This window comes from Ammospiza caudacuta, chromosome 5 (genome assembly GCF_027887145.1).
Source record: "Ammospiza caudacuta isolate bAmmCau1 chromosome 5, bAmmCau1.pri, whole genome shotgun sequence".
Taxonomy (NCBI): domain Eukaryota; kingdom Metazoa; phylum Chordata; class Aves; order Passeriformes; family Passerellidae; genus Ammospiza; species Ammospiza caudacuta.
Window position 1 is genome coordinate 32,408,439 of NC_080597.1, and position 26,364 is coordinate 32,434,802.

The 26,364-nt window shown below is 38.9% G+C and overlaps 1 protein-coding gene across 4 annotated transcripts in view; it reads left to right on the forward strand.

Annotated features, from left to right (window-relative positions):
• Positions 1 to 26,364, forward strand: part of ANKS1B (ankyrin repeat and sterile alpha motif domain containing 1B) — a 412,748-nt gene that overhangs the window by 381,254 nt on the left and 5,130 nt on the right. For all 4 annotated transcript variants that reach the window (XM_058804621.1, XM_058804622.1, XM_058804623.1 and 1 more), the window contains 4 exons: positions 4,544 to 4,672; positions 8,747 to 8,818; positions 19,174 to 19,260; positions 23,809 to 23,946. In XM_058804621.1, the coding sequence (XP_058660604.1) occupies positions 4,544 to 4,672; positions 8,747 to 8,818; positions 19,174 to 19,260; positions 23,809 to 23,946 (426 nt within the window). The remainder of the gene's footprint in view (positions 1 to 4,543; positions 4,673 to 8,746; positions 8,819 to 19,173; positions 19,261 to 23,808; positions 23,947 to 26,364) is intronic.

The window sequence follows — 26,364 nt, forward strand, 5'->3', positions numbered from 1 at the left end:
GCAGAACATTTAACATTTTTACAGGAAAGAATTATAAATTTTTCAGCCAGAACTGTTTTATCCATGTGTGCTCAAATTTGTTGTTGTCATGGTGACTAATACACGTTACCATAACCAGGCATAAGGCTTAACAGGTGAAAAGTTATAAGATGTGCTCCTTGTTAAAAATAACTACATTCAAACCACTCAAAACCAGGCCTTCTTGGCTTTTTCTTCCATTTAGCACGGAGGTTTTTTAACATGACATTTTTATAAAAAGACGAGGGAGGTGTTAGATTTTTATAGATTTATTGAGGTTGCTTCTTATCTGCAACTATCTCTGCATCCAGGTGCCTTATATTAATATGAGTCAACTACACTTCTCAGAGAATGGAAGAGATAGGAAAATGTGCAGCAATTGTAGAAAAAATTGTAGAGAAAATAATAGCTGCAGTCTGCTTCTCTAGCTCATTTGACTTCAAGCATCCAACCCATTCCAGAGCACTGAGAACTGCATATCTGCCCATTTTTGGGGTTAGAAAACACTGCAAGAGCACAAGGTATTGATCTCCAAGGCTGTTAGAAGTTGTCATTGCAAAAGGATTGAATCCTTACGTCTCTGACACCTGCCTTGAGACAATTTTCTGATTATAAATAACTTATCTGCAAAATGTAGAGCAAAAGATCTTCTTTTTCAAGTTAGCTGAGGCCAAAGAGAGGAAAGGTGCTGGTTAAAGTCATAGGGAGGTTAGAATACTAAACCACAGGCAGTACAGAAAAATCCATGTGATAAATTGCACAGCTGTCTGATGAGCTGTAAAGTTAGATGAGGAAGAAATTATCTCTTGCCTTTCTACTTCATCATAGAGATAAATATCTCCATTCGTATATTGTGTCATAAAAAATACATAAGCTTAAATGTGTGATTATTTCTTATAATTGCAAATGAAATATTCAAACCAGAAAATCCTTATCCTATCATATCTATTTTTAAAACTTAAATCAAACATTATAGTTGGTCTTGCACTGCAATTTATTAACATTTCTGTACAGCTTGAAAAGTGTATTAGGTGCTTATGAAAGAGTTGAATCTCAATATATCACCCATAAATTGTTCCACATCAACTCCTCAGATTTAGGACTATTAGTAATTAATATTTTTCCACCCTGACTTGAGCCTTGTGATTTCGAGTCTTCTCTAGGTCAAAGATGGTCCTGTTTTGTATTTTATGTGATGTTAGCTGTCATCATCACATCCTAAATCTCAGAATTTCACTATCTGACTAGAGCCAGTCAGCTGAGAAACTCCCTTTACTCTTGGTGAGGTTTTTAGACACAGATTTGTGAATGTATTTAGCTCTCTAAATCTTGTTTAAAAGCGTTTCTTCCCTAAATTAAAAAAAAAAAATTAGAAAAAGAAAAGAGGAAAGGAAAGGAAAGGAAAGGAAAGGAAAGGAAAGGAAAGGAAAGGAAAGGAAAGGAAAGGAAAGGAAAGGAAAGGAAAGGAAAGGAAAGGAAAGGAAAGGAAAGGAAAGGAAAGGAAAGGAAAGGAAAGGAAAGGAAAGGAAATTGCATAGGGCATATGTAATAGGAATTACACTTCTAAACGTCTTCATGGATCTGGGCCTTGGAGACTACCCTGTTACAACTCAGTCTAAATAGTTTATGAATACTAACAGTAATACTGTTTAAAAGTCTAAGGAGTTTGGTAAGAAACAAAAGGAAAGGAAACCGGGAGGCACTTCTGCTGAACATTAAAAAACACCAATGATACAGCTGTAAAAGAAAATTTTGCCTATGTATAATATCTTCTCCATCCATCATTATAATCTATATCTATGTGTTTAATTTTACAAACTTTTCTTAGTAGCTGCTTCCTCTACAAGACACATGGAAGTGCATGAAAGGCCTCCAGGGGCCGTGGTCTGTTAGGAACAACAGAAATCCTGAATGTATGCATTCCTCTAACCTCAGCTCTATTGCATGTTTAGAACATCCTAGAGATATGTATAGCAATCTTGGCAAGTCTGTTTTGTCTAATTTAAAAGGAGTAGGTAGTAAGATGATTGTATTTATAGAGCATTCAATGGATACAAACCTGGTCTCCACATGGTCCCTCTCTAAATGTCTCATACACAAGTTTTATTAGCCTGGGTGAAGATTATTTCTCATTTCTTTATAAAATTGAGCCAAAACAAGAGGTAATCATTGTTCCCCTTTTTCTGCCCTTTATTTACAGGCAGAAAAAATGCAGTTCTCTGTACTTTTCATGCTTAATGTGCAAAAGGGAAACAAACTGTAAAATTATGTACTCACTTTACTCCTTGTGTACCCTGCTTAATTTGCCAGTGCTGTCCCTTTCCTGCCTGTGAGGGAAGCCACCTGCTGAGCAGTGCTACAGAAGGGTTTGGAGCACTAGCCCTGGTCACTTTTCAGTAGGATTTCTGCTCCTGCCTCATGGCCATCCCTGTGCGTCCTTGGCAGAGAAACTGGTGGTCAGAAGATGTACTTTTGTGGCTGTCCTGAATTTCCTCCCTGTCCACATAGGAACCTTTTGCTAAATGGCCAGGATTACCTCCTGAGCTCTGCTTCCCTACACAGAACATGCAGGAGTGTGTCTTTATTAGGGGGAAAAAGAAGAACTAAATCAAGTGGTCTGTTAGCTCTGGCCCTGAACAGTTCATAAGAGGCAGCTGAGCGCACTGTGAGAATTTGTGATGGGTGCAATCCATCTTCTCTTGTTGTGAAAGACAGACTCCACTAATAAGGATGCAGATCCTTGCCCTTGTAATATGATGGAAATCTTATTTTATGAGAAGAGCTGCCTTGTAAGGAAATCAAATTCCTTCTTCAGATTAAATAAGATTGGAATTTTTTATGCATTAGTGGCCAGAAGGATTCACTTTTGTGGATACAAACTGCCAAAAATTGGAGCAATTGCTCCTGCTGCTTTCCTTTCAACATCTCATGCTGAAGTCATATCCATGGCATATAAGCAACTTAACTAGGCAAAACAGAAATTACACTACTGTGTAATTGGTAGATTTGCTAATGGTGCCAACAGTAACTAACTAGGTTTGACTTGTTTTATGATGTTCTCTTGCTTGAAGTTGCCATGTTGGCAGGGTAATGTTGATGTTTCCAGATTTATCTCTTGCTTTTCATTGCAGAGCTGTGCAAATGCGTGTCATTTTGTTATTTTGTGACACATGAAATGATGTACTTGTTTTGTTTACTCTGTCCTGACTTAATTAGTAAGATGTGATAGATTGCAAGACTTTGAATGTCTTCAGTAAGATTTTTTTTCATGTGTTTTGATGCTTAACTTCTTTTTGCTGTAAAAGTCTGAACTTCTATCCATGTTCTGTGTGAAATGCTGATAACAATTCCTTGTCAGTTTCAACGTGTATTTTAACAATATGACATATATAGAAAATACACAGAGATAAGTGCAGGTAAAGAAAGAAGTAGCATAATCCAAACCGAAATTATCATATAGGAAAGGGTAAAGTAGTTTGAGAGAGAAGAATGGGCAGGAGAAGAATGAAGATCAGGAAGGACATGTGTAATTGCAGAAAGACGGAGTTGTGAGAAGAGGGGATTTGAGAGACAGTCCAGACCAAATGGGAGAGAAGTGAGAGTGGTGGCAGAGGGAAGAGGGCTTAGGAAGAGGAGAAGTCCATGCATGGGTCATTTTTGGTTAAAGCGAGCTCATGCATGGACCTGCAGGATAGAAGGAGCCCCTAAGGAGAGGTCAGTTCAGGTCCTATGGAGCCATGACCCAAAATGGCAAGTGAGACCCAGACCAGCACTGCCAGGCTGGGGACATTCCTGCACTGATGCCTGCATTGGCTCTTTTGGAGGGAAGAAAAGTGTGCTGCCAAGGGATGTGGTAGCAAACTGCACTCCTGTGTTCTCTGAGGGCTTTGAGGAAAGAGGGGAGAGCACAGCTCAGAAAGGCAATCTCCTATATCAATGGGAATGATGAATGTGGAAGGACAATGTTAGTACCTCCACAATGAGGCATCAAGAGAAGGTGATCAAAGTAAATATTCATAAAGAGATTAAAGAATGCCTTGTGTGTTTGAAGAATGTATAAATCTTCAGATCAAAGCAAAGTCTGTGTTATTTAGCCATTTAGGAAAGTTAGTTATTGGTTATATGAGCTGGATAATGGAAGGCGTATTAACTGTGCAGAAAATCTTGTAAAACACATAGCAGAATTTGTGAAAGGCATTTTTGTGCATCTCATGATTTTTTCAAGTGCTCTCATCCTCATATATGTATTGTAAACACTTGTTTTTAAGGAACATTTCCGGTGCCTAATGATTTTATTCTCAAAGCAAAGAGATTTAATTAAAGCCTCATTAAACACTACAGTAGATGACTTTGGATTATAAATTAAATCACGAAAAATGTTGTAGGAGTTGTGTTCCCTTATTTTAGTAACATGGCTCTGTGTGTATAAAATAAATCCTTGTTAATTGAGCACAACAGTGGAGGGCTACTTTATAGTGAATTTTCCTGCACATACTCTTACATCTTGAACAACTGTGATTTTCAGACAGGAGACTGGGGAGAGCCTTCAATTACCTTACGACCTCCAAATGAAGCCACAGCATCAACGCCTGTACAATATTGGCAACATCATCCAGAGAAACTCATCTTCCAGTCATGCGATTATAAAGCCTTTGTAAGTGTGAATAAATTTAGTGCTTTGATTTGGGGTAGAGACATTAAACTTGGATTTTGATAGGCTACTGTGTTTTACTTTCATTTATAATATTTTTTCAGTCACTTTTAGAGAGACAGGTCACTACTTCTGAAGTATTGTAATTGTAATAAATGAGAAACAAGGATACACAGTACGTTTTTGCTATGAATTGTGTGATGCATTGCAGTCCATGTGGCATTAGTGTTAGAGAAAGGGCACTGTGAGTAAGTGGTTAAGTGTTGTTGAAGTGACAGTGAGAGCAAGGACCTCTACTTTTCATTTCTTACAAATCCCTGTCCAGTAGTTATGGAAGAATAATAAAACATACCTACCTCATACCTACCTTGATGCTGTGTGCACAGCAGTTAAAGTGTTACCTCACCTGAGTTTTATACAGGTGTTTTGGGGAAAGGAAATAGAGAAAAAGGAGGTGAAGGTCCCACCCTCAATAGACAAAAAGGAAGTGAGGGTCCTGAGTGTTTTTCATCTGTGGAACAAGGGCACATTCAGACCTCTCCCAACCTGATGGCTACTTGAAGTACCAGTAACAGGCAATTCCATCAGGGCAAAAATACTTACTTTTACTTCCATGTAGCTGCAGGCAGTTACCACTTCCCATCCCTGGAGAAATAGAGCTTCTCTCTACAACTAAAGACAATTAGTCTTCTCTAGCTGTTATAAATGTTTGTGGAGGAGAGAAGGGTTTCCTGTAGTACAGAGAGTCATTGGAAGGTGGTGTTTTTAATGAAAAACAGTTTTCTGAAATCCTGAGTTCCCTGTCAACAGGGTGGGGGGACTGGAGCTTCTGGGGAGGTGAAGAGGTATCTCAGCCCACCTTTTTAAATGCTTGCATTTCCCCTTCTGACTTTGCTGGAAAGCATTGTTGAAGCTGCTGAAGGTGCCTGCCAGCCCCCTCTGTGTACTCTCTGGAGGTGGCAACCATATGGCTGGCTTATGGACAAAGGAAAGGGCTCAGTAGTTGCAGTGAGTTTAGGATGATAGCTGGGGGTTAACTGCTGGTCCAGGACGTGGCGTTGAGATCCTCTTCACTTGAAGGGCCTTGGATGCTTTTTAGGATAATGCTCTGTTCACTAAATAGTGCTGCATTTTAGGGAACAGTTGGATCAGATTTAAAGCATATCTGGAAAGGTAGGAATTAGAGACTAAAAGCAGATGAGACAGAGCCTGGCTCCCTCTGAGGAGGGGCAGAAGGAGTGTTACAGACCTGTCTTTCTGGAGCACATCTGTATCCACTGGACCTTCATGGGGTTAAAAATTGCCATGCATACAGTGATCATCCCTGAACAGTACTAGAACCTCTGTCTTCCTCAGCATGATGGCCAAGGACCTTCTCACCTGCTGTGTCTTGTTCTCCTACTATTCAAAACCTCCTTGCTCACCTCAGATTGAAAAGGAAGGCTAGCAACTTCTAGTTCTTTAAATATTGTTCATAGTTTTCAGTGAAGTGAAAATGTCTATCTCAAATGCCCTTTCTCTTTTTTTTTGTATGATCCAGCAGTAAATTCATAATCTAATGTAACCTTTGTAGTAGATTGGAAGATGGATTATTAAAGAAATGAGGTTGGAATGACCAGGAATATCCAAGTTAGTGGTGATTAAGGAAAGACCTTACTTTCCTAAGGACCATGTGCCACCCCTTTTTTTCAGCTCCTTGAGCTGTACTGACCTCAGCTTTAAGTTATAATTGGGGTAGCTTGCACTCTATGCCACATCAATCAATTAAACTGTTGGATGTTCTCTGTATTGCTCCCACATGCCCTGGGTGTTTGAGGAGGACTGTTTCCAAAAGCACAGAAAGTCAAAAGGAAGCAAAATTTCTTCCAAGAGTTTTGGATTTTTCTGACATCTAAATTGGATGGTACTGCTGTGATTTGCGTGTCTATTCCACAGTCCATCTTGGGAAGCATTTCTGAATGCCTTCAGCTGAGGCTTTTTGCTGCTGTGCAGATGGGACAGGTGCTCTCCTTCTCTTCTCTTTCTTCCTCTTCTGCCTGAAGCAAAAAGCACTGCTTTTTTACCCAGGTGCCTGACCAACTAGTAGTCTTCGAGGAAAAACCAATTTGTTTTACTGTAGTCTCTAGAAAAATGAGAGGAAAAAAAAACCAACCCCCAAAGCAAAACAAAAAACACTCAACCAACCAAAAAACTGAAGACATTAATTGCAACCTGCCCAGAGAAGGCTAAAGATTCCAGATGTGTCAGACAGCAGGATTCAGAGAAAAATACAATTAAGTTCAATATGGTTTTGTTTACTCTTCTAATTTCAGAGTTTGCTTTAAATATGTTATTTTTCTTCAAGGGCAACATCAAACTGTCCCATCAAATTATTGCCCAAAGCCCTATTCACATCACCAGCAAGGCCCCAGCTGGACTCCCAGCTGCTCAGTTTATGAATCTTTCACATCTGCAGTCCTCTAGGAATGCCCTTCATTCATTCCTTTATGCTTGTGCTTATCTGGTAGTGTTGATATTGCTCACTGGCCCATTTCTAATGCCCTATAAAGTGTTTCTCACTAATTGCTGTGTTGGCTACTGTCTACGTTGAAATATTTATGCATTTTCTTGCAGGTCAGAGACTCCTGCTGTACACAGTGTAAACTGAAGGCTTTAAAGAAAAGATCTCAGTTTAGGTCAGGAGACCAGAGAACTGAACCAATACACTTTGTGTTCAGTTCCAGCTTGCTTTATCTGTAACTGAAGTTCATTTTGATAGGTTCTTGTCTAAGCTGAAGCTGGTCACCATTGGGTTGGGTCAGTTTAGGCTGTTTCCAAGAGGAGACATTCTGGTAGAGTGAGACAGGTCAGCAGTGGTGGGTTACAGCATCCTCTGGAAGGTGCCTTCCACAGTGCTTTCTCTCCTCCGGCAGCATACTCTCACAGTGTATCTTCAGCTCCATGTTGCTCACTTAGAACTGGAGACTCAGGAGAAGCTGTGGCCTTGTGCTGCAGTGAGAATACAGAGAGAGATTCCCCTGTGCCTGGGGAATAGCAGGTGAGAGGGGCCTTGCTGTGCTCTCTGCTCAGTTAAGCCAGACTTGCCTGCGACATCATACAGAAATTCAGCAATGTCCCATTCACACAGAGCTCTAAGGGCACACACACCCCCACAGGTCTGCAGGCCTGTGGCACCTGCAGGAGAAATGCAGAGCAGGCTGTGGCTTTGGTTCAGCCTGGTAGCTGTAACAAGACCCCTCTCTGCTGGATGGGAATGGCAGGGATGGTGCAGCAGCTCCATTTAACCACAGTGCAGGGGGTGCTCAGGGGAGCAGAGGCTGCTGCCAGGCTGCAGGAGGGCTCAGCCTGGCTGTGCCAACCAGTGACACAGTGAGGGAGAGCCTGCAGCACAGGGCTGTGTCACTGGGGCCTGCCTGCCTTGCTAGCCCTGGAGATGAGCAGGCCTCTCCCAGGGCTTCTCACAGTGAGCTGAGCCAGGACACAGCACCCTGCTGCCTCCTCTCACAGCCTCCTCCAGATCACTGAGGCCTTCAAAATAAGTTCAGGGGCAGCCTTTCCTTAGGAAGAAATCATGGTTTAAGCTGGTTATAGTGCAGATTTATTGTCTCGCTTTGCTGACATCGGGCTCTATTTGCACATAAATTAGTTCCACATTGAGTACACTGAGGTTAAGATCACTGCTGGCCTTCTCATCCACGTGACTGCACACATAACAATAGGAGTTTGGCAGATGGCAGCTAAAAAAAAGCAAATTCTCCATTTTATAATCAAATGTGGTTTTTAAGATGGAATCTGTATTATTTGTTGTTTCAGTAACTAAAATTATAAGGTAGAAGACTTTCAGATATTGTTTCAAATGCTCCAGCTGATTCAATACACTTGTTGCTGTGCATTCTTGTTTCATGGGTTGATTAACATATTATTTTAAATGATTTGTCAAAGAACTGGAAGATCTAAAGCAATATGTTAAATTGATTGCTAGCACTACGTTTTTTAAAGCTTTTTTTGTGCGTTTCTGCAGCTGTTTGTTGGTTCTGGAATTTCAGTTAATCTAAGTTAAATGGATTTCTGTTCTAGTATTTAGGTTCTATGCTGGTAAAAGAGTTAAGAGGCACAGAGTCAACACAGGATGCATGTGCAAAGATGAGGGTAAGTTTGTAAACCTACTCCTTCTCTCTTGTAATAGTATTAAATAACTGTGAATGCTTGTACTGTACCCTTTTTGCTTTTGTAATGTACTGTTACCCATTTCCTTTCCTTCCTTTTACATTGATATTCAATAGGGAATCTATTCTGTCTTATATCTTAATTTGAAGTAATACCAAAGTTTAAAGATAATTTTTTATTTTGCATGTTGTATCTAACAAAAACCCCCAAATGTTTGTGCTATGTTTCTCATGAATCTTTGAGTATGTTTCAAAGTACTGTTCACACAATTAAGCATGCCCATATCCAGTTGTTTTATAAACAGAATGTATAGCTTTTATATGATAATCTAGATTGAATTTTCAATGTTAAATATGCAGTAGTAAATATTTAACATGTTACCAAGCATATTGGTTTTTAAATATGGTCTAATCCAACAATTACATAATCCTATGGATAATTTTTACTCACATGATTATTTCCTTTAATTGTTAGTTACTTATATGCTTTTTGATTAAAGGGTGAAATGGGGTCTAACTCAATTTCATCTCATGGTGGAAAAGAAACTAGGTTTCCTTCAGACTATTAAGAATATGTTTTCCTGTACCTCTTTGGCCTGATACTGGTTTGTAGAAAATTACAGTAGTCTATCTCCAAGAAACATTGCTGCTGGAAATGCAAAACAAGCCATAGTCTGATTTATTCCCAGCTGTAGTTGTAATAAGAACACACCTGTTCCCAGCAATGGTGAGCATATCATGGCTGGCATGATTAATTAATGAAGAAAATAATTGTTTGCTAATCTACCAAACCTGTGCAATTACCTAGATGAATGAGCAAAATCTTTTCTTCTGTGTATCATGAGTCTCTTAAGCAAGATGTCTCTGAGCACAAGAGGTGACATTCAGACCAGAAAGCAGGAAGAAGTGTAAAATTCATGCAATCAGACAACCATTTCCTGCTGGTTACATGTGCAGCACACAGACTTCCATACAAGCTGGTTTAGCTAAGGGCTGGCAGTAATTCACAATTATAGATTGCCTGAAGATCTGAGGCTTTTCAGCTAATTACATGCTAATCATTTCTTACCTGGGCTTAAACTCCTCTGAAAAAACCCCAACAATTTGGCACAGAGGGATCTACAATCACATACACGTGTTCTGGGGAATTAATAGAGGCTGCAGGCATGCCATCTTCCAATCCAGTTTTCAAACTGTCAGGCTTAGCAGTTTGATTCTTTAGGATTATGCATGTTCAGAAATTAGGGCAGAATTTGGCACTATAGTAGTATATAGCAACTTCAGTAACTTTTCTGACTGAACTAGGAGACTTAACATCAAAAAAGGCACTCTAAATAATTTATAGGCATTTTAATATATATTTCTATAAGTAATAACTTTGGCCAATTAAAATTAATACAACTGGAAAAACTAAGTGTTTGAAAACAGATTTAATTTAAAATACACATTTCCTATATAAATAGTGCAGTTGCACTAGTTTTCTATAGTGCCATACAGGACACTTATATAATACAGTGATGGAGTTTTATGTACATTCGTTTTTTACATTCTCTTTTGAAAAAATTGTTCTGTGAGAGTGTTTATTTTATGGTTTGAGGGTTTTTTCGTTGCAAAGATATTTGAATAAAGCAGTTTTTAATCAGGATTTCATCTGTTCTTTCTGTGTATCCTTTTAATCATCTTCCTATTCAAGTCAAAAGCAAAAATGTTTGACTTAATGGGAACAAATTATTACTTTAGCCTGTTTCCCAGTGAGAAAAATGTATATTTTTCCAAAACTTTCTCCCTGTGGATGTCTCCTGAAAGTTGTTATCAGTGAATTGGGAGTCCAGGTTGTGCAAAGTCATCCTGAAATTTTTCTGCGGTGTTCATTACTGTGTTTAAGTAACCTTGGGTTGTCATTGAAAAGCTGGTTTCTGTTATAGCTACATTTTACTTGAAATGTATTGAAAGGTACATTTCACTTACAAGAAAGAGAAGTGAAAAGCTAGATGTATTATTTGTCTGGCTCTCAGGTACTGAATTCTTTACACTTGTCCAGTGTCTCTAGAAGCAGCAAGATCTTTACATAGGGTTTACTATTGTGAAAGAACAGCATTTTTTTATTCTGATATTTTATTTGTTATTCCATGCACATATTGCAAGACTACAGCCTGCTGCAATCTGAAACATGTTAGGTATGGGGATTTATATGTCAAATATAAACTTGTACCAGGTGGAGGTCACTCCCCACAATTTTTTTAATCTTTCTGGACTCAGCCACGTAGTGGATTTATGGAGAATGTATGCAATTAGGTACCTAATTTTTCTCTCAATGTGGCTTTTGATTGTCCATCTTTAACCTAATGCTGCTCTCAAAAGCATTGACATTTACTGGTTGTCTTGCAGTCAGCAGGTGCACAAGGATGAAAGAAGTGTATCGGTGAAAAAAAATCTTGATCTTCCTTAATCATTTATAAATACAGAGAAACAACAAAAATGACATGTTTGCTGACTGCAGATCCCTCACTGTTAGTTGTAGATGCTCCCAGGGCTTTCAATTATTGCAATTGATGGTTTTGGTTCTCCAGGGAAGTGTCATGTGGATATCCCTTGTGTCTCTTTGCAGAGAGGCTTACAGCAGCCTCCTTCTTACAGCTTAAAAGGGAAAGGAGAGCCTCAATCTTCTATAATGTAAAAAACCCACCAAGAACAATAATTTAAAAAAAAGAAACAAAACAAAAGAGCTACAACAAAATAAAACCTGGGAACCTTTACGTTAATAACTCTTCTTGGAAATCCAGTGTGCCTCTTAGCATTGTGCAGCAATGTGCTCTAGCAGGGCAGGTGATGGATTTGTTTGGGGAAAGCCATGCAGATGCAGTAGCTGGAGCTCAACACTGGGGTCAAGGTTATACATCTTTTTTTTCCCCATCCAAACTACAGAATCATGTAACCATGCAAAATTATGGATATTTGTCAAGAACTTCACTTTTCTATTAATATATTTGCACTCCTTTATATTTTACAGTTTCTTATTTGTTTCCAGCTGTTTTCTCTCACAAACTCCCTCTCTAGTGGACAGCATTGTCTCCTTATTTCCATTTCCACCCACTGTAAATGACCTTTCCTACTTGGAGATTAAACCTTGCTGTCCTGGCCAGAATAGATTCATTAATTATATTTGAGAGATGCTTTCAAGAAATTAAGAGTTCATCTTTTTCACTGTGAAATGGGAAATACTGCAAGTTGAGTTTTCAATCAGATTGCTGCCTTCATCACAATTTATCATAGGAACATGAAGGGAGTATAAGATTACATTAAAATAAAGGCAAGGGTTAAAGTAAATTCTGAGCTGGAAAAAGACTTGTTCTCTACAGAAGACTTAATTTGGCATTTACACATCGGAATTCCTTGACAGGTGGGAAGGGGATTGTTTTATATTTACTGGCATGAGCACAGCAACAAGGTAGATTCTTTCTTTGCAGCTGTGTTAAATCACTGATGTTGCACACACCAGCTGAATTGTCTAAACCAGTCAAATATTTACTGCAGCAGAAGGGAACTTAAATTTGGTTCTTGGATCCTGCCACCTTCCTAACTATTATATTTCTTTCTTAAATATTTTCTTGCTAGGAATAGGTTCTGAAATTTCAGGTCAAAGTTCTGAGGAACCAGCAATATAATTCTGCTCACAAAGCCGGTGAAATGTCTTGCTGACTTAAGACCAAAATGTCAAAAGTTGGAGTTGCTATAAAACCTGATTCTCTTATCTCTGGAAAGTGAGGCAGAGTTGACTCACTGAAAACAGGCAGCATCTAGGGCTTTTCTTCCTCCTTTCAATTCTTCTTATGTAAGGAAAGAACCGAATTTAGATGGCAATCTCCTGGTTTTTGCTAAACCCTTTCTTGCTTTTCAATCTCTGTTTCATTTTTCCTCCAGAAGCAGAAGTCTGCATATGCCTCCTGGTGAAACTCTCTCAGCAAATACCATGTCAGCACCAAACACTATTTTGGGATTTAGATTCTTCAGTCTTTGCTCTTTGGAGACTTGTAGCTCTGCCTCTCTCTTGTGTGGCCACTGCTTTCAGAGGGTCTGCAGTGAAACAGGCACATGGATATTACTCATAAGGAAAAAATAAGCAGTGGTGGAAGATCTTATGAACATTCAGTCTCTATGCACATCCACATCATGCTGTACCATGTGTTCGGAGGATTGTATGTCCTTGAATTCTGGCTAAGAGGAATCTCAAGGGCAGTTGGAATGCAGAGGAATGTTCAGAGATACTGCAAAAGAAAAAAACATCTCACTCTCCACTAGGTGCATCACCCCAGGTGCACTGTTCATATTAACAATGTAGCTTGGAGGCATCCACTAATTGTTGAGCAGTAAAGATTAGTACCACGAGGATTGCAGATGTACTTTTATTCCAAGAAGTCTTAAATTATGTCAGTAATGCATTTTTAAACTTTTTGGGCTGAGAGAAGTTATTAAGTATTTGTTAAAAGGCAGATTGTATAATTGTACGTAAATATTTGTTAAAAGGCAAATTGGCTTCAAAACTAACTGGACATGTGTGGAGTTAGACTTTTTATTTCAATTTAATCTCCTGCATGATCTTCTCAAAGAGATTCACTCAAGCTCCTCTTCCCCAGCTGGTCAGGGGAGGTGATTATCCCACTTTACTCCGCGCTGCTGCAGCCTCACCTTGAGTCCTGTGTGCGGTTTTGGGCACCACGCTATGAGAAGGAAATGAAGCTGTTAGAGAGCATCCAGAGCAGGGCCATGAGAATGTTGAAGGGCCTTGAGGGGAAGCCTTATGAGGAGCAGCTGAGGACACTTGATCTGTTCAGCCTGGAGAAGAGGAGACTGAGGGCAGCTCCTGCATGGCAGTCTGCAACTTCCCCATGATGAGAAGAGGAGGGGCAGGCACTGCTCTCTTCTCTGTGCTGGTCACTAACAGAACCCAGGAGAATGGCCTGAAGCTGTGTCAGGGGAGGTTTAGGTTGGGTATTAGAAAAAGGTTCTTCACCCAGAGGGTGTTTGGGCACTGGCACAGCTCCCCAGGGCAGTGGTCACAGCACCAGCCTGGCAGAGCTCAGGAAGGGTTTGGGCCACGCTCTCAGGCAAGGGTGTGACTTTTGGGCCAGGAGTTGGATTGGATTCAGTTATTCTTCTGGTTCCCCTCCAACTGAGATTTCACCAATTCTGTGAACTATTTAGTAAAGTTTCATAAGCTTAAATAAATACCAGACTTACTGGTATGATAGTAGGTGGTACTAACACATGTTTTAAAATGTGCAGTCTGATGCCATTTAGAATTAATAGTTACTACCAGTTTGGGAAAATATTCAGATTCTTATAATGAAGTGGATTCCAATACATAATTGGATAGAATTGCCGGCTACAGTGTTCATATGGATATTAAAAATCAATATAGGAATGAAGATTAATTTGCAAAAGTAGAAAATCAAGATGAAGACTTAAGATTTTACAGGCTCATAAACTTTTACTTGGAATTTATGTATGTATGAGGTTGTTAGTGACTTGTCATAGCTGAATAATATTTCTTTCCTGTGTATTTGCAATATCAAATATAATTACATATAAACCTAAAAGTGAATCTGTTTCATTTTGGCCACTGTATGAAAGCTGAGTGATCTAGTTATAAATGCATGTATAAGTATATTGAAGTGGTCAGCATAACAAAGTGGAAGTACCAGTGTATTCCCTTTCCTCTTGCAGAAAATAAATAAATGAGATGAAAGATTTTCAGAGGGGGCTGTGTTACACCATATGCTACAGTATATCAAGGGAATTTGTTAGCATCTTACTTGGACACCATTCTATGTGTGTTTCTGAATTTCTTATTCAGCTGCTTTGTGTGGGTGTGTGCTCAGAGATACCACGGTTTGTTTGTACACTGCAGGAACATTCAAAGGTTTTGAATTAGTGCTCTCAGTTCTGCATAGAATAAGGTATTAGGTACAATCCTGTCTTGAAAAGGTTAAAGGCCCTTCAGGGTTGCAGGTTTCGTATTTGCTTTTTAAAAATAAACTGCTAGTTTATATTACTTTATTAAGTCCTCTGCTTCTTAAGTCATTGTTAACTACCTAGATTTTTTAGGCATGCTGTCAGGGTGGATCACAAATTAGTTGGATTTTATTTTATATTCTAAATAAATGTATAGCGGTTCTGCACAGCCTTTAACTCAAAATCAATATGCAAGTGGAAATGCTTTACCTACTTAAGACAATTTGTAGTAAAATGAAAATAAGTTTAGGCTCTGGATAGGAGAGTGATTTTTTTTTTTACTGAAACTAAAGAAAACCCATGAACAAGATGAGAAGCAAGATTGCACTCCCTCTCTTGCTCTCTCTAGCACCACTGCTCTTGCATCTCCTTGTGACCCATTTCAAAAGAAGAAATTGGGACCAGCACTGTCCAAGCCTATGCAGGGTTTTGGCACTGTCCTACATAATGGCAGCAGTGGGTTCAGATGCAAACTCAGAACAGTCTCAAGTTCAGACCTTTATTGTAAAAGCAGCCACTGTAGTAACCAGGTAGTTATGCAGAGGGTACCTTCTACCTTCTTCCACTCACCTCATCTGCATTGTGGGTGCTGAGGGGATGAAGCAGCTTCATTGCAGCAGCTGCATCAAAATACAGACAAGACTGGTGCTCCAGATGTTCCTTGTTCTGAAGAGAAAGATGCTCTGTGTCTTTTGAGAAGTCTGGGGAAGCTGTACATATGTCACATTAGATTTAGGATGGTGTTACTTTCTTCTATCTTGCTGTGTATGCACACAAGCCTGTTTTATGGTTCTTGAATTATACATGGCCTGCTTTCACATAGTCATTTACCTGTCTGGCAGCAAGGATTCCAGAGGTGGCACCAAAGCTCAGTCCCTGTGGCAGTGCAGCCTGTGCAGAGGCTCCTGCCTGCAGGAGCAGTGCACCCATGGAGATGGGGCATGCACATCTGTCCTGATGTGGGTGACCAGCTGATGAGCAGCAGGCCCTGGCAAGGAGCCTGGAATAGGCTTGCTGTTCACCCAGGTGATTCTCCTAAAGAAGTGTCTTGAAATGAAGAGCCAGTTACAGTCACAAACAGTGGAGTTCACAGGAGCTATGACCAGTTCCAGGCTAGTGAGCAGTTGCCCAAAGACAGTGTCCTGTCACTGTGATTACTTCTTTGTGAGATGAAATATAATCCTGCTACTATGGTATGAACATGCCTTGGAGCATGAGACCATATGTCAGCATGCACATGACATCCAATGCCAGCCTTCAGCTGAGGCTCCTACAACTTTGGCTCAAGTCCATATGCTTCCCATAGAGACACCAGATGGACAAGAATATTTTGTCATCTCATTGTGTCCTCATGGAGTTGGTACAGTGGCTAGAACCTGAAAAGCCTGAGGAAAGGGAGTACTGACTCCTGTGTCCCACCTTCTTCTCAGATTCTGGGCACAGACATGGGCAGAGATGCCCACTTGGCCTGCACAGAGGTGTGAAATGTCTGACCAAGGAATCTGTGGGACTTCATCTCAGCTTCCTAGAATTCAGAGCCAAAGCACCTACAGGGCCTGAGCAAAAGGTGTTCATACTGTATCTCTGAATTCATTCTGGCAGACAACTCCTTCATTAAAAAGAAAGCAACAACAGTCAAATAGTGTGAGCTCACCATGACAACTCTAAACTGTTGAAGCCTGGAAACTGCTTGGAAATTATAATTATCTGGTGGACCTCAGTTACTGTATCACTAAGAGTCGAGCCAGGGAATAGAGCTGTGTGTTTTTCTCGATGGCACTGTCGTAATAACAAAGGATGTTATTCCACTGCCCAGCTGGTTGTTTCAGAGAGAGTACAAGTGCAGAATTGTTACCCCAGATTCTACACTGGACTGCAATCTTCCAGAACACCTTCCAGCACAAATCCTGGGGTTTGTATGGTTTGCAAGCTGATGAGGAATAGCCTGTGCTCCTTACCAGCTGAGATGGTTTGGCTTAATAAATTACAAATGTCCATCAGTCTCTGATTCGTTTCCTAATTTTCCAGCTGTAATTTAATAGCATCTTGATGAGCTGTTTCACTCAGAGACAGTCTTCTGGCAGTTTGCAACCCTGATTAAATACTAGAGGTCAGGTCTGGTCAAGAAAAACCCAGGTGAATGTGGAGCAGATGAAGATGATTAAATTACAAACTAAAGGTCTAGAGGAACGAGGTAATGAATACAATGTGGCCTGACCAACAGGATGCTTCACTTTATGGCAAATACCAGACAGTGAGAATTATACTGAAAAACTAAAATATGTGAACGTAGTAGCTGTGTTTGTATAGCATGTTGGAGAAAAGGAATTTTGCTGTTAAGGAGACAATGAAGGAGGTAATTACAATAATCAAAATGGAAAAGAAAGCTCTCTTGTGTGTAGCGGTTGGACTAAATTGAAAGGACAAAAGGTGAATGATTGCTGCCCTGCCAGACCTTTAAAGTGGTCATATTTGTGACTATTTTGTCTAGTATGAGCATAGATGGGGTTTATTGCTTGTTATTCTGACAGATGTATGTACTGCAGGTTCTGTACAGTCAGTGTCATGCTTTCTGTGCATTGAAATTGAATTTTATGAAAAGATCTGTTTAAAGATCTGTTAAAGTGACACACATATATACACACAGGTAGCTGCCTGCTCTACTTTTGGCAGGGATACCACTCCACTCAGTTCAGAGGCATGCAAATTAGATTAGTGTCTTTCTTCAGAATTTGTTAAAATTCTTCAAGATGTTTTATCATTTAAGCTTTCATTTCTCAAAAGTGGCGAGCATTCTGGGTGAAAGGAGTTTTCTCTGGGGTAAATTGACTCTTGGTTGCTGTCTCAAGTCTCTCGTCATTTGATACAGAGAGATCCAACAATCCTCTCTATTACACAGATGGGTGGGGCTCTCCTTGAAACTTTAATATGAGGTCTTAGCCTGCATGGACACTAATTGCAGAACATAACTGGATCTGTAGCTTTGAATTTTATGCTGACAGAAATGGAGCCTTGTTTGATTCTGGGAGGATCAAGAGCCAATAAGGAGACAAGATCACAGGGTTTTTTTTGTTTTAAATTTCTGTTTATTTTGCTCTCTAGTGTTAGCATTGCCTATTTCTTCAGACATATTTTTTAGTTACAGTTTGTGTTTTCAAATTTCTATCTCTGCTTCTTTGGGCTTTTTTTGAATAATACAAAGCCACCAGTGCTACTTTTGTTCAGCTGCTTTAATGATTTTCCTATGTGCCAGTTCTAGACTTGTGTGTTTACACTCTCCTTCTGTGTGCTGATGTTTCTTCATGTTTACCTGTAACTGTCAATAGTTTATTTCCTCTCTGGAAAATATTTGACTGATCTCCGTGATTGTTTGCAGACAATCCCATAAATAACCATTTTCTGAATGTTACTATAGAACAATCTAATGTGTAGAATAGTCTAGTCCATCATTGTTGTCAACCTTAAAATACTTCAAATCAGTTATAAAATATTATGCCACATTTGGGAGTTTTGTTTTGTTGGTTTTGGGGTTGTTCTAGGAAATTTAATCTGTAAACGAAAGAACTTTTTTTTTTCTGCAGAGAACTTAAATCTGCCCCAAATATTTTCCCAGTCTGTTCAGTGGGAAATATGTTTGCTGTGTGCATCACGCTGAAGGCACACAGAAGTAGACTAGCATAAAAGGAAAAACAATCTTATAGGAGGGCATGAACTGTAGGTAGGAGAACCTGGCACTGAGGGAATGCAGAATGAGCCTCAGTGCTAATTCATGTGTAAAGCAGCTGCACTGGAAGTGCAGACAGCCAGACTGACAAGATACAGCACTGGGCTGACAGACTGACTGGCAGGCCTGGCGGGCTGCAGGGATACCTCATGGCACAAATACAGCTGCAGGAAGGGAAATATTTCTAAATAAATAATTGCAGCAAAGAAATGGTACTACAAGAGGTACTGTCCTGTTGATTTTTACAGCTGGGAAGGGCAGGAGAAGGGGAGGGAGGCAGCAGTGGATGGAGCATATCAAATACATGTCCTAAACACACACATTTTGGGAAACACTGGTTGCATGACTGGTCTTTGTAAGCCTGGAAAAGTTACTTTATTCTCTTCTCATTGTGCTAAAAAAAGGAGAATTTTTATTATCCTCACAACAAACTTAAAGCTGTTTTAGTTTTGTAACTACAAGGGAGCATAAACCCAGAGCACAGCTGGCTGAAGAAAAAGTAAAATATTTATTTAACTTAGGCATTAAATCAGAAGAAGAGAGCACTGTTATTGCAATGCAACACAACTCTAAGAATAATAGCATCTTTGTTTTGGTTTCAGAAGTCTACAGAACAAATGAAGAAAGTACCAACTATTGTCCTGTCTGTCTCTTACAAGGGAGTCAAATTTATTGATGCCACAAATAAGGTATGTGCAATTACTGAATATTACCTTTTGTTTCTCACAACTAGGACAAATACTAATACCTATGAAGGCCAGGCCAGAGAGGGAGCAGATTTGCATTTTGTGTTTTCCTCTCATTTTTTTCTCCTCTTGCTCAAAATGGACGTGATGTAATTATCAAACTCAGTCTGGAGAGCAAGTGAAGCAGCTTTAATGGCTTATTTGGAGAACATTGTGTCCAGCATTCTGCTCTTATATGCAAGCTTATCACAAAAGATGTTCAGCAGGGAGCCTCTGTGGAATCCTCTACCATATTCTTTTCTATACAGTTCCATAAATATGTAGAATATATATATATGTGTGTGTGTGTGTATATATGTTCATAATATAATTTAATTTTTTAAAAAAAGATGTCTGAATAAAGAATAAAGAAGCAGTTTTATCCAGGGCCAGCCATTCTAAGGATAAGGAACACAAGCATTGAATGTCCTTTCCAGACATTCAAATACCACAGTCTTTCTGTGAGGTGTTTTCTTGATGCTAGCCATTTAACTACCTGAACTGCAGCAGCTTCTTAATTGTTGCTATTCTTTTTTTTTTTATCTTCCTCTATGGCAATGTTCATGTGCTTTGTCTCTTACATTTCTAAATACATTCAAATCTTTTAAAAACCCCAACCAAAACCACAAAAGCAGAAGTTAAGAGATCAGAGAACTCAGTGATGGATAGAGCAATGGATTAATGCTTAGCCAAAGTAAAATGTACAAGCACTGTAAAGAGAACTAAAGTAAATGTGTTAATTTCTCTTCTTTGTATGTCTAAAATGGCAAGGAAATACAATCCATACTGGTGCTTTTATATGAACAGGAAAGAAATTATATTTTCTGCTATGTGACTAAAACTGACTAAGCAATATAGAAAATAAATCTGACAGCCCAGCCACCTGACCAGGTTAATAATGTATATAGCAGCTTTGTGTTGCTGAACACTCAGACCACACAGTACACCTAACCCAGTAGCCTTCAAACTTGCCAAATAAGTTTTTAAGTTTAACTAGAACTGTGCTTTAAGTGGTGGATGGAAGCAGTTTTGTGAACTTCTGCTAGAGTTTGGAAGCCATATTTAGAGTTAGAAGATGGCATAATAGCACAATTGAGGTGAAATTACTGTTGTTTCAAGTCTGGCATGTTTGCCAGAGCAGAGGAACCAGGAGTTCCTGTCTGCTCCTTTTTCCTTCCATTGATTCCAAACTGAGCTTCTACAACCCTCATTCCTTTTATGTCCTCTGATGTGTAGGGCATAAATCAGGATGTTGTAATGCATTAACTCCAGCTTGGATAATACTGATTTCAGCTCTTAAATCTCCTCTGTAGCATAAAGGATGTAACTGCAGTGTCCTTAGGTTTACAAAAAATCCCAGGAGAACAAAAGGAGCTTCTTGTGTCTCTTTGCACAGTGCATAGAGTCTTATGTAAGAGGGAAAGCTGAAAGAAGTTTGGCAAATTGCATTAGTTGGCTCTAGATGTCCCACTGAAACCTATTGGTGCAACAGATATATTTGATGGAGTTAAATATGCCACAGTCCAGTGTTTTTCTCAAGCGGTAGATTGCTTTCTCTCCAGTTCAGAATTTGCACTGCCTTTCCCTTCTGTAAAAACCAGGTAGTAGCCTGCAACTCTCCCAGAAGCGTTGTAATCATCCTTGTCCACAGTGTGCTGTTCCCAATTCCTTCAAGACCCAGACAGATTAGCCCTGTCTAAGGTGAGAGCCTGTCCAGACCTGTGCTGCTTCCATATGAGCTTATAGCTGACAGCGCTGGGCACCACTTAGCCAGAAATGCATCATTTTCAATGACAAAACTAGCTAGCAGTTCTGTGCTTGAAACTCAGCTCTCATGGCTGCTCATCCTTTTCCTTTGTGCCACCAAGCTAAGAATTTGTCCTCCCAGTCATAGCAGGCAAAGTTTCAGGTGACGAAGGGGCCCTGACCTCATTCCACGACAGCTATTTCAGTGGCGCCTCGAAGTTTGGCATGACACCATTTCTGTGCAAGGGAGGCCAGAAAGAAATTAGTGCTTAGGAAAAAGCAGACTCACAGCATTTTCTCATGGCTCACAGCTCACCCAAACTTCTGGGTGATTTCTGCCAGAAGGGAGATTGGCTGGCATGAGTTAGGCAAGCAAAAGGAAGGCTGCTTAGCAAAAGCCTGGTCTCTCCAAGGTATTTCCTTGGCAGAACCACAACTGACTTTCCGATTCCCAACTTTTTTGAGAAGCACTGGAGGTTTCTCTTGCCAAACTGAAAGACAATTTTTAGAACAACTGTGCAGTGTCAGTCAGTGTCTGAGGAATGTACCCAGAACAGGAAGCTGGTTCATAGCCTTCTACTTCCTACAGAATAAGACCATGGTCTACTGAAATATGACAGTAGGACACAGTAAAGGCATGCACTGAAAAATGTTTAATTTTGAAAGGAGATCACAGAGGACATCCTAGAGCAGCTAGGGATAAACCTCAATTTCACTACCAATTTCTATCTAGAAGATTTCATGTAGGTATACTTTATATTATTCAAAGTAGATTTGATATGTGTATGTTTCTAAAATTCACTTGATTTAAATTTAAAACATTAAAATAATTAATGCAAATCCCTATGTCAACCCAAGTCACCTAGAAAAAGTTTCAGCATAGCAGAGCTCTTTCCACATATGCTGCATAAATTCAGGTGATTACATTGTGGCTCATGATTTGGCATAAATACTTCACATATGATTTTAACACCTTCCAAGCTTGAATTCTTTCTGCTTTCTGAACTACAATGTTGCCAAAACTACATCAATGACAGTGCATTACAGCTCCATCTGTGGATATCTAAATCCCTGTTTTTGGTATAATTCTAATTCTCATCAAAATCTTTATGGAGGGTAAAAGTTATCAATTTGAGAACAAAGAAAATAAAATGCTTCAAGTAACATAAAAAGCAAGCAATTGTTGAGCAGAGATTATACATGTCATTATAAATTGGCATATATTGAAACACAAGTACTGGTTTTGTCATCTTTATGAATAATGCATTAAACAGAAATAATCAAATATGTTGCAACAATTTAAGAGGATTATTTCATTTCTTCAGTAAAGTTTCCTTATCTCAGTTTTTCCATAATTTGAAATTTGGTATGCTTTTTATTAGGATTTTTCCTAAGTCATGATTTCTTCAATTAGATATGTTAATACTTCTTTCCATTAACTTGGCACCTACGTGCAAGGGGGAAAGTTGCCACTTAGCAAATGAGAGAAGATACAGCAAAGCATCTGAAGTAACTTAGTTGCATGTATTTAAAAAAAAAAAATTAAAAAAGGAAGTGTAGGAAATGAGGTAGGAAGGAAAGGAAAGGGGTGAGGGAAAACCAGATATGCTCAGAGATTGTTTTAACTTGGACAGATGTCACCATGGCAGCAGCAAGTGGTGGCTGTGTGAGGAACTGGGACACTACAGGTGTCACCTGTTCCATGAGGCAGGAGTGATGTCATGCTGCAGCAGGATATGTCACTGTGGACTTTTGTGGAAATGCCAGAGCTACAGCCAGCAGGGCTAAAATTCAAGAAATCATATAAACTAACCCCTAAGTAAATTCCTCTCCAGCGAATCATTCTTCTCTTTAAACAAACCATTTGAAACGTGTGTTGCTGATGCAAGGCCTCATCATAAGCCACTCTGCTGTATCTTCTTCTCTGGCTTCATGGTTCCCTTGGCCTGAGTGCAGTAATTATGTATCAGCAGTTTATGTAATGATTATTCATAATTTTCTCCAAAGCTTTAAGACAGCCTTTTTTTATTCAATTGGACAGACATGCCCCCCTCTCTCCCAGTAGTGTGCTATAGCTTACATTGGCTGTTGCAAGTAGTGTGGCTTGGTGCATGAATGGTTTCATTTTCCTGCATCTCTCTTACAGGATGCTGCTGTCAGTAAGTGCAGATAAGCTGTAGTTACTATTTTAGTGATCAGAATCCTTTAAATTTCTCACAGTTTCAATTGTAAGGGGTGCTTGCTGGGTTTTTTTTCCTCCTGAAGAACTATAACTAAAATTTGTCAAATAGTGTGTGCAAAAACCTGGCCATTGAGCTTGCTGGGTTTCAGCAGATCCTGTCTGTCAGTAGACTGAAACAGTGTCCCATTTTGATCTTTATACAAAAGCCCAGAACTTCGTAAGATGCTGGTATAGCGCTTTGAAATTGTATCTATTAATACAATTTCGAAGCACCATATACCAGCATCTTATGAAGTTGTGTCCTGTGTGTCAGGAAAGATGTCTCTTTGTCAAAGGAACCTGAATAAACTGCAAAGCTTAGGGAAGACTCTAGAATATAATGGTTTCCCACCAGACAATTGGCAATTGGAGAGGGTCAAAATTCTGAATACCTGTGTAAGATATCACATTTGATATATTAAGTCTCTTCTTATTAGGACGTTTCTGAAATACTTTGGTACAGTAGGTCAATGCAAATGTGAATCTAAACCTGCACCTTTTTTAATTTAATTCTTAAATTGATTGAAAACATTTTTTTTAAACAGAATATTATTGCTGAACATGAAATCCGTAACATTTCCTGTGCTGCACAAGACCCCGAGGACCTTTCTACGTTTGCGTACATCACTAAAGACTTGAAGACCAATCACCACTACTGCCACGTATTCACTGCGTTTGATGTGGTCAGTTCATGGAAGATACTTAATTTAACAGCTCTTTTTATTTGTCATAGTCACTTAGCTCTGTTACAGCATTTTCAGGATGTATTCATGGTGATTAATGGAATGCATCATTAATTTACCCCAGGCAAATATTGCTATGGGATAGCAAAGGGACATTTCTGGAGCAGAGCAAAGATTTTCTTTGATATCTCATTTCCCAGTGGAAATAAGTCACCTCTGTCACCTCAGCTGTTTACTGTAAACTTAGTGAGTAGCTGTTCATGCAAGTCTGGACATGTAATTCTCATAACCTAAGCTACAAGCCTAAGGCTTCCAAAAGTTTGTAACAAGTAAGTTTGGCCAGCCATTCTGACATGTCAGTACACACCAAAAGATTGCCTTTATTTTGAAAGTAGCAAATTAATTATTTAATTCTTATTTCCTTGTTCTGTAATTCTTGCCTACATATCTCAAAATGTTACTTCAGCAAAAGTCCTTGGAGCTCCTATTATATTGATGGAAAATTAGTCATTTCTTCCTATACTTACATTTTTCAGGTGGGGATACACAAACTATTATGGTTTCAAGAAATCATGAATACATACCAATTAATCAGTTATGTAGTTTTCAGCTCAATTTGGTGAACTAAGTTCACCAAATTTATAGTCCAAAACTTTCAAGGAAACTTACTCTTTGAGTTGTGCACAAGAGAAATTTAAGGTGCTATTAAAACTTCAAACTCATTCAAGAAAAAATATTTTAATAGAGTATAATGTGTATGAATTCTTGAAACATGCTTTTATGAATATAAATAGGTTATATCAAAAGAACAGGGTACTTTGAACTGCAGCTTTTTATTTGGAACTGGGAAAATAGTTAACATGAACAGCAATAGTGTGTGGGAGAATTCAAATAATAAGATGTACAGGTAGGTTAGAGGAATTCTAGCATTTTGGTTGAGTGCTTTTGTTATTTAAATTCTCTGCTGACATTTTAGTATCCACTAAACGTAAGGGAGTAGGAAAACTTTGAAATTGTGTTTAAAATAGATAGAAAATGATCAACAAGATGCTACATGATACAGGTTTCAGTGATGTGTGAACAACTGAAATTAGACTGAGTGAGGTTATTATTTCTCCTGGTCTATTTAAATTCCACTTAATGGTTTTGAAGTACTGCAGTTTCATTTATAGGTTTAGTAATCAAGCAGAAATATAGACTCAGGTACTGCAGATGAAATTCATCTCCTTTCTTTGCAAGGGAAGAAAAGTGATCCAGGAATAATTACATTTTGCCCACTTCCTGTACTTTAGGAGGAACATTTAATATCCCAAGCACTTTAAATGGCTATTTTAAGCAATATGGAAACTTTAACTGTCTTAAGTTAGTTTTCTCCTGCAACCTAATCCTCAATTGGGTGTTACCTACTCAAATATCTTTTTGTGTTGGTTTTTTTCCCCTCAGTAGCTAGCATTTTTGATGCAAGTACGAGCTCTATAAAAACTAGCTAGATGCATAAAAACTATGCTAGATGCAGCTAGGGGTGCAAGCACAGCGTGAATTAAATTTTCTATTTAAAGCCTGATGTTAAACTGATTGTCCCATTTGCTAACAGAAACAATTCAACCCATTTGCCAATGGGTAGAAGTACCATCATTTTAAGAAAATTAAGGTTTAAAATGGTATAAATCCACAATAAGATGTAAGGCATTTTAAACCATGTATATGTTGGTAATACAATATATTCAATGTTTTGAAAAAAAATCACTCTCTTGGGTTCTTCAGTTTCTCAGGAAATGTGGGCAAGAATAAATTATTTATAGGTAGGGAAGTATTTTGATGTAGTGACATGCAACCATAAGCATTACTGATACTATTTAGGAGTAACTGTACATTTAACTCAGAGTTAAAATTCTACAATCAAAATTGCAGAAACATCAGACATTATTACAGAATATTGAAGAGGAAAAAGGGTTTAGGGAAGAAGAGGATTTATTATTTGGGAAATTCCTCAAACCAGCTTTATTTACTTATGGGGTTTTTCCCAGATAACTTTTAAAATTTCACAAGGTACAGTTTTAAAGCCCTCCTTGCCTCCATTTCCAGACTTCCCTTTGTCAAGGCTCTACCACAGTATACAATGTATGAAATTTATGTACAAGTTGTGGCTCAGTTTGCATTTCAAATATTGAACAGAACAGTGGATGTTCTATTTTATTTGCTATATTTCAAATATTTATTAACCAGAGAAGCAGTTACATGTTTCTTATGGTTTTCAGGTCCCAGGCAGTCCTGTTTTTTTTAATTTTACAGACAACAAAGGAAAACAGATAATAGTGGCTTTATACAAGATGCAGGACTTAAACTAAATTATGGCTCAGTCTGGCAAACTTTCAGTCTGTCTCTGGTCCTATCTCCTGAATTTTCAGGCTTGTCTCA